The sequence below is a fragment of the Papio anubis genome, chromosome 5 (assembly GCF_008728515.1).
Source record: "Papio anubis isolate 15944 chromosome 5, Panubis1.0, whole genome shotgun sequence".
Classification (NCBI taxonomy): Eukaryota; Metazoa; Chordata; class Mammalia; order Primates; family Cercopithecidae; genus Papio; species Papio anubis.
Window position 1 is genome coordinate 171,771,779 of NC_044980.1, and position 14,819 is coordinate 171,786,597.

General features: G+C 55.6%; 1 protein-coding gene across 4 annotated transcripts in view; it reads right to left on the bottom strand.

Annotated features, from left to right (window-relative positions):
• ADAMTS2 (ADAM metallopeptidase with thrombospondin type 1 motif 2) overlaps window positions 1-14,819 on the bottom strand; it is a 232,972-nt gene that overhangs the window by 99,201 nt on the left and 118,952 nt on the right. For all 4 annotated transcript variants that reach the window (XR_004183937.1, XM_031666680.1, XM_031666679.1 and 1 more), the window contains exon 4: window positions 793-995. Coding sequence is in view for 3 of the 4 variants with exons in the window: in XM_031666680.1 (XP_031522540.1) it covers window positions 793-995 (203 nt within the window). In the remaining variant the exon portion in view is untranslated. The remainder of the gene's footprint in view (window positions 1-792; window positions 996-14,819) is intronic.

Sequence of the window (14,819 nt, forward strand, 5' to 3'; positions counted from 1 at the left end):
AGTAGCTCTGGCCACTTGAGGCAGAGAGAGGAAAGGCCTGCACAGCCTGCACCCACACATGGCGCAGCATCCTTGCATCTCCCGCTCAGGCTGCGGGGGGTGTGGAACGAGGGAGGTGGTTCTTTAATCTCTTAGCATCAGGCAGACAAGGGGCAGGTGCCCAGAAGACAGAGGTGGGACACAGACACCCCTTTCAATAGCCCAGACTCACAGGGAGAAAGGAATTCGCTCCCCGATTTTCAGTTCTCCCACTGCCAGCCTCAAGGAGGGGCCCTGGGTTGGTGTCTGGCCCTCGCTCTAATGCACACTGATCTCTACTTTAGACAGAAAGGGGCCTCTGTTCGGAGCCAGAGGAAGGTAGGACTATCTACCTGGGGCTGAATAACGTCACTTTATGTCTTACTATTAGGTTAGCTTTTTAGGTAAAATGAGGTTTCCTTTTAAAATAATTTTAGTTTTAAAAGCGGCAAACATCGAGAAAACCTGTTTTTCAAATGACCCATTGAATGACATTTGTTATTCAAATGACTGGAGTCTGCATAAAACTGCCTTAGCCTGTAAAGGGCCCATCAAGCTGGAATTACCCGCAATTTGCAGGTGAGAAAACTGAGGTCAGGGAGGGTCAACTTGTCTCACCTGTGGACCCAGAGCGCCTCCCTGAGACTGTGGCACTCACCTCCGGCTAACAAGGAAATCAGCAGAGCCTCAGGGGACGCAGCTGGGCCTCTCTGGCCTGCCCAGCCCCTGGCTGACCCTCCCCGTCCCACCCCGCCCCTCAGCCCCCCGACTCACAATGTTCATGAGTGTGAGCAGGTACTTCTGCACGTGCTCCTTCCCGTGGAACTGCACCACAGAGTCATCCACGCCCAGCAGGACCTCGATGTTGTAGTCGTCGTCTGCAGCATGCCTGCGTGCCCTCCGCCTCGAGCTGTTGACGCGCTCCTCTAGGACGCCCAGGGCACGGCTGAGGCTGTCCAGGTTGCCCAGGGAGGCCCCTGCAAGGAGAGGACACCATCTTCAGCAGCACGGCAAACCCACCCGGACACACCAGCACCCACCAGGCGCCAGCTCGCCAGCTCGGCCATCCTCTCATTTAAAACTCACAGCACCCCGAACCTAGGGGATTGTTCCATTTTACAGAGGAAAGCGAGGTGCAGAGGAAGGTGGCAGACACTTGCCAAGCTGTCTCAGACACAGCAGGGCTCAGGCACCTCTGTGACTTCCAGGACTGCTCGTTCCCCAGCCCCTGGTGGCAACCCCAGCCACAGCAGGCCACAGTGGCCTCCACACGATGGTCAGGCCTGCTGAGACTGAGAGAGTCCCAGCCCAGCATCACCGTCTGCCTTATGGATCCCAGGGCTGGCACCCAGCCACAGAGAGGCTGGGAACCCCAGCCCGCATTGCCTGAAGCGGGAGTGGGCAGAGCCGCCTCTTCTCCCCCGAAGGGCTGCCAGGTGCCAAAGGACTGGTGTCCCAGGTGTCACCGCCAGCTGTTATGACTGGGGAAACCGAGGCCCATCCTGGGCTGTGCGTGTTCCCCGCTGTCTCCTTGGGCCCCTCCCAGAACTTCCTGCTCAGTCCTCCACTGAAGTGAGGCCCCACACCTCTGGGCCAGGTTCTGGGCCCCTCCGCAGGCGAACTGTACCGCCTCTGGTCTGATTGAATTGGTCCGAGAGCAAGATGAACCCCTCTGTGGCAGCTCTGCTGTAGTCGGCCCTGGGCAGGCACCGACCTTCTGCCCCCAGGGTGTGCCCCTGGCCACTTGGGGCTGCCATCCTGGGGAGCCCGCCCCGGATATCGTCCCTGCCTTCTGTGCAGCGCGGTTTCTGCTTGGTTCCGTGTCCTGCGGGCCGGAGACTACCCTGGACCAGGCTTCAGTTCCCAGCCCTCCACTGCCCATCTCTAAAGGCCACAGTGAGGCTGGCCAGGCTGACCTTCAGCATCGACGGCAGCCCCAGACCACACTGCCCACTGCCCCCCAAGCCCCAGTGTCCAGGAAGCCCCCATTCCCTTGCACTGGTCTCTGTCTAAGCCAGGTCCCGGCCCCAGGGTCCAGTGTTTCCATGGCATTCCCCAGGCAGGTCCTCAGAGACTCCTGGCCCGGGACAGACCCAGGGCTGCACGTCATCGTGACATCACCAACCCACAGGACCCCGAGGCCCCTGCAGCTGTGGGAGACCAGCGTCCCTGCTGCACCACCTCTCTACAAAGAGTCTTCCAGAACAACACTTTTCACCCCCCAACGCCTCTCTCCTGCTGCCTCTTCCAGGTAGGGACGGCACTCCCTCCCTGTGAGGGTGGCCCAGGACAGGCCCTGGGGGCAGAACCAGGCCTCTGCAGGCGGCACGGCCACTCGGACAGTGAGGCAGCCTGGCACCGGGCCCCCATCCCGGCACACACTTCCTCACCCGGTGCTGACAGCAGGCCTCTCGGCGGACTTGGCCGTTTCTGTTTTACAGTTGGGGAGACCCATGGCATCCCAGCGTGGCCAACTGTCAGCCAGGAGCTCTCTGCTTGCACCCTGCAGCCTGGCTCAGACAAGACAGACTGAACACGAGGTTTTAGGCACAAACCTGCAGCCCGACTGTGGGCAAGACCAAGAGAGACAGTGGAGGTGCGAGGCAGAGGGCGAGGGCTGGGACAGAAAAGAGGAGTAAGTGGGGCCAGGGCTGAGCAGCTGCTGGGGTTCCAGTACCTTCCAGGGTCCTCGTGCCACCTCCAGCTCCACAGTTCTGTGTCCCCTCAACATACACACACAAGCACACACACAGGTACACACACATGCACACACACACCCATGTACACAGCAAGGACTCCCAGGGCCACTCCAGGGACAGGGGCGGGGCGGCAGGCCTGCGGGCAGGGCCGTGTGGAGCTGAGCAGTCTGCTTAGCTGCCTGGATGATTCAGGGCCATCCATGCTCTTCCCAGAGGAAGCGCCAGTGACTTAAGCCTGACAGGGGGGTTGAGGAATCGCCACTCTATTTTTGTACGTTTATTTCTTTGCATTTCCAAAGAACAGAGACAGTTCACCTTCAGAATCGCCTTGGAAAGCAGAGAGATGCTCGTTTCCATAGGAAAACTCCTCTTCCCCTGGGGAATAGGCCGGACGTTACCCTCTGCCCTTGTCAAGCAAGGGGTCACACACGGCGGTGCCCTCGGCAAAACCAGACCACAGAGGCACCCGCTGAGACCACGTGGTGACATTTGGTTAATAGTATTTGAAAATTGGAAGATTTCATGTTTAAAAATTCTAGAACATCCAGCTTCTCTTGAGGAATTAGGAGACGGGGCCATCCCAGGGGGAGCCCTGGACCGTGAATTGAGGGGCCACACCTGGAGACAAAACACACAGGGCTTGGCACACCAGGGCCGCTGCCTGCCACCCTCAATGTCATTCTGGCACCAGAAGGCATTACAGTATGTCCTTCTGGCCCTAACCCCGGAGTCACCATGCAGGGACCCTCCACACACTTCCGTAGGAGGACTGGGGCGCCGCGTCGGGCAGAGCTGGGCTGCGGCACGTCTTGAGGCTGCTTCTGCTGAGCAGGCGGAGTTTTTAACTAAATTGTGTGTTGCAGGCCCATGAAAAAGAGCGAAGGTTTCTAAAGATGCTTTAAAAGTGTCAGTTTCACCTGAAATGGATTTGTTATTGTTGCCATCAATATTTTAATCGTGATAATTTTGGGGGGAAATTTGGAAATTATGTTCTAGAGCACTCCTTCTCCACCCAGGACCAGTGCCTAGAGACGGTCCAAGGCCCCAAGGTAAAGTGGGTGAAGAGAGGAAGACAGGGCCTGGGTCACCTGGCAGGTGACAGCCACCCCGAGTCTGGCCCCTGGAAGCCTCAGTCATGTTCAGGCTGGACAGGACAAGGGGAGAGCCCTCAGGCCTGGGGCAACAGGAGCCCTGGCCCAGACACCCTCCTGCCTCCACTGTCCCAAACAGACCCGGCAGTCAGGCTGAAGCCCCAGCTTGTCAATCATGAGTGCCACCTCAGTTTTCCCCACAATAGGATTGACCCTGACCCTGTCAATCACGAGTGCCACCTCCGTTTTCCCCACAATAGGATTGACCCTGACCCTGTCAATCACGAGTACCACCTCAGTTTTCCCCACAGTGGGCTTAACCCAAGCCATGAAGAGATTCTGACCACATGCTGGCCCTTGCAGGCTGTTCCCCAAACAGAGTCTTGCTATGAGGAGCTCTGGTCGGTGGGCCTGGCACGGTCCTGAGTAGGCTTCCTAGTGAAGCCGACTCAGTCAACCTTGATCTTGGGCCTGCCCACCTGCACTGGTTGCCTACGTGGTCTAATGGCCCCTGTTCCACTCAGTCCCTCCAAGGCAGGAGGGGGCTATTTGCTGCTCTCCCCTCCTCCCCTGGGAGCTCCCTATGTTTGTAGCCCAGCCTGTGGTGACCAGGAGCTCACACAGCCTCTGCTCTATCCCTCAGCATTCACCCTGCTTGGATGAGTGGTCAGTGCTGCCCGTCTCCTGTGGAGGCAGGAGGATGACGCTGCCCTTGGTCTTCCTTTCCTGTGTGCAGCCTTCCCCACGAGAAGGCGCTGGGCCCCCTGGGGGTGCTGATTGACCAGGCCCCAGAAGTCATGCCCAGGTGGGCTGCGGCTACCCTGAAGGGAGGTGTCTGTGGCAGGATCCCATCTTTTAAATAGGTAACACAGAGTTTTTGAGTTCCTGGCATTCCCTGTGCTCGGGGTACCTTTCGGATGGCAGCTGGAAATCTCTTTGCTCATATCATGGTCAGAGAATGACACTGTGGGAAGCACTCCAGAACCATCCTGTTTCAGAGTCTCTAGAGTGGCACAAAAAGACTCCATCGAACAGTCAATCAATAAACAGGGAGAGGACGGAATGAGTGGAAGCAGCAGTTCTGTCCAGGGAATTCCGGCAGGGGAACGGGTGGGTCACAGCAGCCGTGGGCTCATCCAAAGTGCCATAGCGCACAGGGCACGTGGGCGAGGGCTGCACCTGCCAGCATCCTAGGCACGCCCCAAGTCTCCAGGCAGGAGTGTGTCACAGCCCTTCACAGTGACAAAAGCTCCATACCCCCAGCAGCCATCCGATCCCCTCACCAAGGTGGAGGCTCGTCACCATCAGCATATCGTCCCATTTTAGTATCAAGGAAACAACCAAGGAGCAGAAAAATTACACGACTCGGACAAGCCACACCACCAGAAAGGACGAGTGGGCATGTGCGCAGGCCTCTGGGTCCAACGTTGTCCCCATGCCCAGAGCCTTTCTGTACTTCACCAGCACTGAGGGGTGATTTGTGGGAATAAAAATTGTAGAAACAAGTATGATTAGCCTAGAGAAGAGAAAACCTGGGACTGAGTCTGTAACCTTGGGAGCATTGTGGGATGGTGCGGGCTCTGAGGGCAGGTGCAGTGAGCAGGCGTGGACCCTGAGGGCGGGTGCAGTGGGCAGGTGTGGGCTCTGAGGACAGGTGTAGGGGGCAGGTGTGGGCTCTGAGGGCAGGTGCAGTGGGCAGGTGTGGGCTCTGAGGGCAGGTACAGTGAACAGGCATGGGCTCTGAGGGCAGGCAGGGGCTTTGCAGTGCTAAGGGCGGGCGGGTGTTTGCTGTCCCCTGTGCGAAGCCCAGGCCTATGCCTTTTCGGGGCTGGCCTCTTCACCTGGGATGCCCTTTCTGCTGCTCCCGCTGCTGTTGGCCAAATTTAGGCCCCCTGGAAGACCCAGAAGGAAGGGAGCCCACTGCCTTTCATGGGACTCAGAGCTCTTGGAAGACAGGAGCATGTTCTGCCCCTCTCTGCCTCCTCCACAGCCCCACTGCGTGTCACTAGGGGAGGACAGGGACAGGGGCTGGGGCAGGGATGCTTAAAACCTGAGGACAACACTGTTCAGTGACAGGGCAGACTGCTGTCCCCTCTCCATGGGATGTCCACCCCCTCATTGCTCTCTTCCTTCAGGTGTCTAATGAAACGCCAGCTCCTCAGGGAGAACTTTCCTTATTTCATCCTAAACCGAAATCGCCCCTCCCCTGATTTCTCCCAACAGCACCTCGTGCTCTTCCTTCCTGCTACGCTCCACCACGGGCAGGTCTTGTCTCATTTGTGAATTTGCCTGGGCATTAACTGACTTTCCCTCTCAGACAGAGAACCCTGGGGGATGGAGACCATGGGGTCTGGTGTGCCTCAGTTTCCCCAGTGCCCCACGGGTAAGTGCATGGCTGTGAGGGGCTGAAGCCACGACAGAGAGATGCTTTGGGAACAGAGGGCCCAGCAGAGGCGAGCTGGGGGCCTTGGGGGAGTTGGGAACTGGGATATGAGAGGCAGGTGCAGCAGGGCCAGAGGGGCCACACTGGGGGGTGGGGAGCCGAGACCAGAAGCAAAAGTGTGGTGACGGTTGGAGGAGTATGAGATGGAACAAAATCTAGCTACAAATTACTTGCATATGGAGTAATCAAGTCGAAGTGACCAGGAGGAGCTAAAAAAAAAGTGGGGCAAAGAAACATGTACCATGTAATCGCCAACCAAGGCATTTAAGGAGACAAACTGATAAAACAAACAACTCATGGGAAAAAATGTAAAAGATACGAAAGTTTATGCCCCTAAGAGCTTCAACCTGATGCAAGGAAGAAGAGACAAGGCCACAGTGATCGGAGCACTGTAATACATTTATTCCAGACAAGTTTGATACATTAGGTAAGGATAGAAACTATTGGAATTAACAGGAAAACCTAATGTTCAGACCCAACAACCAGAACCATGCCCTTGTCAAGCACACACGGGAGAAGTGCCACATTTTACCACACATTAGGGCACAAAACTCAAAAATCATGCCCACGATCACCATGACTGAGACAAAATCAGAGACAACAATAAAACCCTAAACCCTAAACATCTGAAATTAAAAGCACAGTTCTAATGGGCCTAGACTAAATGGAAAATGTCCTTTCCACTCATGGCTCAAGTAGAAAACCTGAATAAACCCATAACCTCAGAAGAAATTGAAAGAGTAGTCAGAGAAATGCTTCCATAGAAGAGTTTAACCAAACCCACGAGGAATAGATACTTCTCATCTCACAAAAAGTAAGTATGCAAAGATCAATGCTTTTCTTGAACATAGCAATAACCAGCTAGAAAGTAGAGTGGAAAAAAGAGCTTATCAACTACAAGAACAAAACTCCCAAGTATCTAAGAATAAACAAAAACTAATAAACGTTCAAAGACTACACAAAAAGTAGTATAATATAGTCTAAAATCTCCAAAAACACAAACGAAGACCTCAGTAAATGAAGATACACTGACATAATCCTGGACTGGAAGCTGATCCTTCTCCGAATGAATCAATACATGTAACATACTCTCCATCAAATAATTGTTAAAACCCAACAAAGTGATTCCGACATTCATCTGGAAGACTATACGTGACACCAGACAGAAAAATAATGGAAAAGAATGATAACAAGGAGGTATGTGTCTTTCAAATTAATGCAATGTATTATAAAATAATGTTAATGAAAACACAGTGATGTCAGATCAATGGAGCTGAATAAAACTTCCAAAAACAGGCTGGGCGCGGTGGCTCACGCCTGTAATCCCAGCACTGTGGGAGGTCGAGGCAGGTGGATCACCTGAGGTTGGGAGTTTGAGACCAGCCTGACCAACATGGAGAAACCCTATCTCTACTAAAAATACAAAATCAGCCAGGCGTGGTGGCGTACGCCTGTAATCCCAGCTACTCAGGAGGCTGAGGCAGGAGAATCGCTTGAACCCGGGAGGCGGAGGTTGTGGTGAGCCGAGATCATGCCACTGCACTCCAGCCTGCGCAAGGAGAGCAAAACTCCATCTCAAAACAAAACAAAACAAAACAAAAACTTCCAAAAACAGACCCAAGAATATGTGGGTTTCCAGGTAAAAACTGAACACAGATATCTGATTTGGCTCCTTTCTACAATCCCATGAAAAGTTTAGTAAAGAAATTTAAAAAAAAATTTAAAGTCACAAGCCTACAAGGATAGCGAGAGCAGGAGGGGAAGAAATAACAAGGGAACTGTGGGAGGCTGGAAACAGATGGGCAAGCGGTAACAGACTTGGTATATCAAGAAAGTTGAATCCCAGGCTGGCCATGAAGACAGCCACATTCTACAAAGTCTCCCAGAGAATAAGAAAAGGGGAAAATCAGGTGACAGGAGAGGTCATAGACAAAGAATTGGAATCAGCATGACTCAGAGTTCTCAAAAGCAGCATTAGATGCAAGAAAACAGTGGAGCAAAGCCTTCAGAATTCTGAAGGAAAATGATTTCCCAACTGGAATTCTGCACCAAGACACGTTCCCCATCAAGAATGAAAGTGGAATAAGGACGTTTCCAGACATGTCAGTTCTCAAAAGATTTGCCTAACAAGCACTCCTCTCAAGAAGCTACTGAAAGGTGTGCTCCATTAAAAAAAAAAAAAAAAAGGAAGAGTAAGACGTAAGACACAGATACAGAAAATGGGCAGAAAATGGGAGCCCAACACATAAGACATGGCCTGGGAGGCCCATGGAGGGTGGCGAGAAGTGACCCTGGGGTGATGGCTCTGCACCAGACGTGGAGGGCGACTGAGCCGTACTGAGCAGTGTGATCCATGGGTGAACGATCTTCACAAGGCCCCACCTCCATCAGGCCAGCTGTAGCCCGGGGTCAGAACACCCAGGAGAGCCTGGCCTAGTTTCTCGGCAGTAGTTGGCTTGGCCATGTGCCGATGAGGGGCGCTCCCATCCTCTGCTGAGGACACACAACACTCACAGAAGTTCCCAGCTTTCCCCCCACGGAGAGCTGAAGGCAGGCCGTGGTGAGCTTAGAAGCAGGATGTACAGGACAACCCCCTCCCTCTGATCGTATTTCCGCTGCAGGTCCAGCGCCTGGTCCCCACCTTGGCCCTGCCAGGTGCCTGACTGTGCTGAGTCCAAGATTCCCTCGAGACCTTGCTCACGACTTCCCCAGGAGGGGCCTTGTCAGCTCCCAGAGAAGCGGGAGTCAGACCACGACCTGGAGACTGATCTGCTCGCCTCCGGGAGCCTCCGTCCAGCGGGGGCAGTGCCGCCCTCTCTTTACACTGCCAGTGTGTGCCAGCTCTCTGCTTTAATATTAATCATCTTTGATACTCATTTGCATGTAATTATAAATAGTTGCTCAAGTAGCCATATAGTTAAAAAAAATTAGTAAATGATAAAGGTAGCAAATAGTGTTAGGAAACAGTGGAGGTGGAGCAGGCCGGGACAATCTGGCAGTCCGGCACTACTGAGGGGATGATGAGGAATAGCACCATGTGGCTCATATCCTAAAGACACAGGATGTCTATCGGATATCCCAGTGCCCTCCTCGGGCTGACCCTCAGCCCATGTGCCATTGTTCACCCCATGGACTGGCTTGCAGATGGGCAAACTTGCACAGGTCTGTAAGGAGGCAATGGGGAGCTGCCCCTCGCAGCATTGCTTGGGTGGAGTGAGGGGAGCTGGAAATAACACAGGGGTCATCCGTGCGTGAGAGGAGAGGCAGATGTGGTGGGGGCACCCCACAAAGTACACCAAAGTTAGAAGTTTGAGATCTACATAGATGGATGGATCTTAAAAACAGAGAGCCAAGTGTAAAAGGTAAGAAACAGAATCAGACACTTTAGAGCGACCTATGTAAATTACGGATACACAGACACAAGACAGCAACACTCACGTTGCAAAAATGTACGCTAACAAAAGGATACCCTTTGATCACCTGAAATGGTTGCTCATTGCAGGAGAAAAGAAGAAGAAAGCGAGCAGGCTGGGGAGATAAATGGCTTTTGTTTCTTTCTTTGTTTTAACGATGTTAGGACAACTGGTTAGAGGGAGGAAAAGGTCAAATTTTGACCTCATGCCGTAAGCAAAAACAGATTCCTAGTGGATGAGATGATCGAAAGGAAGTCATAAAATTATAGAAGAAATGTAATGGTAGCGGTGGCTCAAGCCTGTAATCCAGCACTTTGGGGCCCGAGGGCAGGTGGATCCACCGAGATCAGGAGATCCGAGACCATCCCTGGCTAACAGGTGAAACCCGTCTCTACTAAAAATACACAAAAACCCAGCCAGTAAAGGCCTGTAGTCCCAGCTACTCAGGAGGCTGAGGCAGAGGAAGAATGGCGTGAACCCGGGAGGCAGGAGCTTGCAGTGAGGCTGAATCCGGCCACGCCTCCCAGCCCTGGGCGACAAGAGGCCAGACTCAGTCTCAAAAAAAAAAAAAAAAAGAAAATGTAGCTAGGCACCTTTTTATAATCTTGCTGTTGGGTGGGCTTTGGGTTCCAAGCCTAGGGCTCTTTCCCAGCCCTTTCCTTGGCTGCCCCAATCCCGTGAGCCGTTTCTCACGGTATTGGACTCTGCGAGCTGAATGCAAGGGCAGATGGCACACTTGCTAGGGGACGGTGTGAGGGTGGATGGGCACACTTGCTAGGGGACGGTGTGAGGGTGGATGGGTGCACCTTGCTAGGGGACGGTGTGAGGGTGGATGGGCACACTTGCTAGGGGACGGTGTGAGGGTGGATGGGTGCACGCACACTTGCCTGGGGGCCGGTGTGAGGAGTGGGCCAGGCACTTGCTAGGGAGCCCAGTGCTTGAGGTGGAGGCCGGGCACACTTGCTAGGGCCAGTGTAAGTGGGTGAGGCGCTGCTACCTAGGGACAGTGTGCAGGTGGGCCAGGCGCACTTGCTAGGGGCAGTGTGAGGTGGGCCAGGCGCACTTACTGGGGGCCCGGTGTGCTTGCCCAGGTGGACAGAGCACTTATAGGGAAGACAGTGTGAGGGTGGGCCAAGGGCACTTACTTACTGGGGCCAGTGTGAGGGTGGATGGGCGCACTTGCTAGGGGACGGTGTGAGGTGGATGCAGGCACACTTGCTGGGGATAGCTTCTAGGGAAGATAGGCACACTTGCTAGGGGACGGTGTGAGGTGGATGGGCACACTTGCTAGGGGACGGTGTGAGGGTGGATGGGTGCACTTGCTAGGGGCGTGAGGGTGGTAGGCGCCCTTGCTGAGGGGCCAGTGTGAGGGTGGAATGAGGCACACTTGCTAGGGGATGGCATAAGGGCAGACAGGCACACTCACTAAGGGATGGTGCAATGGCAGATGGGCACACTCACTAGGGGATGGCCTGAGGGCAGATGGGCACACTCACTGAGGCACCTGCACACAGACAGAGGTGCTGTGCTACTGCCTCAACCTGCCAACCACATGGATGGGAACAAATCATCCTCTTTTTCCAGTGCTTAGGAGTGCCCAAAACGGAAGTCCTCATAACCGCCCTGCAGAGCCAGAACTGCCATATTGCCCAGGAGAGGAGAGGGAGGCTCAGGAAATTAGACTAAGGCCGTGACGTTGGCAAGTACCCAGGCCAGAATGCCAGCCCAGTTAATGCTTACAAGCACTGCCAGGGCCTGCAGGGGCCACCACCAGGCCCAGGAGGACCAAAGCCTGGAACAGCAGCAGCCTCTCCTCCAACATGGGGAGGCCTACTCAGGGGAGGTCAACGGGAGCAAGGTCATCCCCTCCATTTGCTACCAACCAAGAGACAGTCGCTCTGGCTGCGCATTCCCCTAAAGATCATCATTAAGATGAAATATGTGTATGTGGAAGTGTAATCAGGACACGGCAGAAAGCCCTGTTTGGAAGCAGTCAGGCTCTTTGGAGGCTCTGGGAAGCAGAAGGCAGGCTCAGCCCCACGGGGGCCATCAGCACGGAGCCCCACTGGTGCAGTTTATTAAAAGATGCTCATTAGGATTATTTCATCCCAGCCCTTTATAACTTTATTACCGACTTTGAATTAATTTTTGCAACTTCAACAGACGCAGCTCATCCAGTGCCATTTTTATGACCTGAGGTGGATTGGAGGGTGGGGAGGGGCTCCTGCGGCCGGCCTGGCCATCGGGGGCGCATCGGGAACAGCTGTGCCGAATCTCAGGGGCAGTCCTGACAGTTCTCTAACCTCCCACATGATGGGCTGCCCCACGGACAGATGGACGCTCCAGCCCAGGCCTGCTCAGCCTTAGCAGAGCTTCAGGGAGAAAAAGGAAGCACTAAAAAAGGAGAGAAATCCTCTCCGGGCTGGTCCTCAGAACATACCCCCCCGCCACAGCAGAGGACAAAGGACACCTCTCGGTGGTGGACACAGAAGGTCCTGGCCTGCCCAGCACCCGCACACCCTCACGGAGCCACCTGGAGTTGTGCAGCATGGTGGCCTGCCCTGTCTGGCCACCACACCTTTTCTGCTAGTGAACCACGCTCCCCTACGTGCACCCTACATGGCTCATGGGGAGCCAACCCCACTGCACCCCAGCTCCAGGAGTGCCCGAGGGGTCCTGTTGGGCCACTGGAACCCGATGCTGTGTGTTGGTGAGCACAGGAAGACTCCCGTGCTTTCCTCTGTGCTGGGAAAATGTGACTCTGGGGCTGCTGGGTACTTCTTTCTCCCAGGAGCAGCAGAGGGGAGAGATGAGGGCAGCCCCGTGGGCTGCTGACACCCTTCAGGTCCCCGAATCCAGCTGCGACTGAAGCTGATGCACCCCTGGACATTCTAATTCTTCCAGTCAATTCATTTAGCTTTTCTGTCTCCTGCAACAGCAAGAGTCCTGTGTGCCCTCACAAACAGACACAGCCAAAAGTGCTGGCCTGAGAGAGACCTCATGGTTTGGCTTTGCAGCCAGAGCTCTCTCAAACTATTGAGGCATCAGACCAGGCCAGTCTCTTCTGCCCTGTGCTGCACCTCCCAGTGTGCGGCAAGGAGGTCTGCTGTGTATTTAAGTCTATGACCAGAAAAGGCGCCAGGCTCTGGTCCAGCTCCCAGATCCGTGTCCTTGGGAAAGGGTGTCCAGCAGAGGTGTGAGGCTGCTGAGGTTGAGCCAAGCCAGCAGGGCCATGCTGAGTGACCGGCAGCTGTGTGAGCCCCTTTGAGGTGTCCTGCAGCAAGTCTGGGGGCCTCCTGTCTGCAGTCCTCACAGAGGTTCCCAAACACAACTTCCCCTCTTCCCCGCAACACCTGCCAAACTGCCGAGGCTCCTCTGCACCTGCCCCGTGCCACTCTCCAGCAGCCCCTGCAGCCCACCCACCTCCAAGGATTCACGGGGGTCTCGGGGCCTTCAGAGGCTGGGGCGGGTGAGAAGAGCCGCCAAGCCCTGCCCCTGCCTAGCATCTGCTTAAGCCAGGGAGGGTCCCCAGGACCTGCCACAGCCCCCAGGGCTCCAAGCCTTCTCTCTGCTGGGCAGTTGGCCCAGGGAAGGGGAGCTGGTCTGGGTAATCTCACACGGGCACCGCAGCACACGGCAGCCAGGTGGTGGGGGCCAATGGAGACGCCGGGAGGTCTTTTAATGAAAACATTCACTGTGAACTTCAGAACAAAACAAAGATACCCACGGGTCCCAACGGAAGGGAGAACTCCCAGGGATTGTGATCCGAATGCAGGGGAGGTGGGGGCTGGCAAGGGGGGTGCTGGCAGCCAGTGCCACGGGACCCATGTGGCCAGAGCCTTGGCCAGTGGCTTAGCAGATGACAGGTGGAAAATCCCTGTCACCAGCCTGGTACATGCTCCAGAGCCCCCAGTTTGGACATCTGGAAGCACGGCATTGCTCCCCGGACGGCCTCAGGTACCTGACACTCAGAAAATCCAGGGCCTGGTGCCTCCTCCGCCTGCACGTGCACCTCTGGCTGCACTGCCAGCTGCATTGTCCACCTGGGGAGTGGCGCCCGCATGCAGCCGGGCCCACGCCAGGAGCAGAGCCTGCCTCTCCCTCTCCCTCAAAGCTCCCTCCTCACTCCTCAGGCTCTCTGCAACCCAACCCTCCACCCTCTATGCCTTCTGTGTTGCCCACGCTCCTGACTCCAGCAGAATCTGCGCCTCACCCATCACTGCACTCTTCAAATCCAAGTTCCAAAGGCATTTCTCCAACCGCCAACCTCAGTTTCCCTTGTTGTGGCCTTCATGTCCTTGGATCATGCAGGGTGGGCGTGGGCCCTGCAGGGGTGAGGTCCTGGTCCCCTGGGAAGGGCCTGCAGCCAGCACAAGCGGGAGGTCTCAGATGCTGCCTGACCCTGTGCAAATGAGGCCCTCTCCTACCCGGCCATGAGCCACGTGCAGGGACTCAGCGCCCACCTCTGCTCCCTCCTCCTTCCCCACCCCTCCGGATCAGGAGGCCAGGCACACAGCAGTGCTGGGGCCGAGCACAGGCTCTTCCTGGCTGACGGTGGGACCTGGGGCAGCACTGCCCGGTGGGCCACACTGTGCCAACAAGCTGCCTTCCTAGGAGGAAGAGTTCCCCAGATGCCCGGGGACCAGGGACTTCATACCCTCCTGTTTCTTCTTCATGGCAGCTGGTGGAGGGGGCATGGGACCTCTCTACGCAAATGAGGGAACAAGCCCAGGGCCCAGGCAACAGGCACCCCGTGTGACCCCAGCATCTGGTTCTGTTCCCCGCATCCCGAGCTTCCAATGGCCCATGGTGGTGATTGCACCTGGTCAGCAGCCAAGAGGGAGCTGAAGGTACCGGGACCCTGGCCCAGCTGGGGACCTTGCTGCCGTCACACCCACCATGACCCTGGGGCACAAAGACCCCCCACTTTCAGTCACAGCACCAAGCACAGTCCCCGTGTCTGTCCAGGGCCTGCTCAAGGTGCAGGAGTGACCAAGGACAACCCCAGAGACTACTCCAGCTCTCCCCCATGCTGGGGGTGGAAGGGTGGTGGGGTCTGGGGCCTCTTGACGCTCCCATGCCCTGATGTCCCATCCTCCAGGATGCTCCCATGCCCCTGCGACTCCTGCGGGAGCAGGGAAACCCCCTGTGGGTG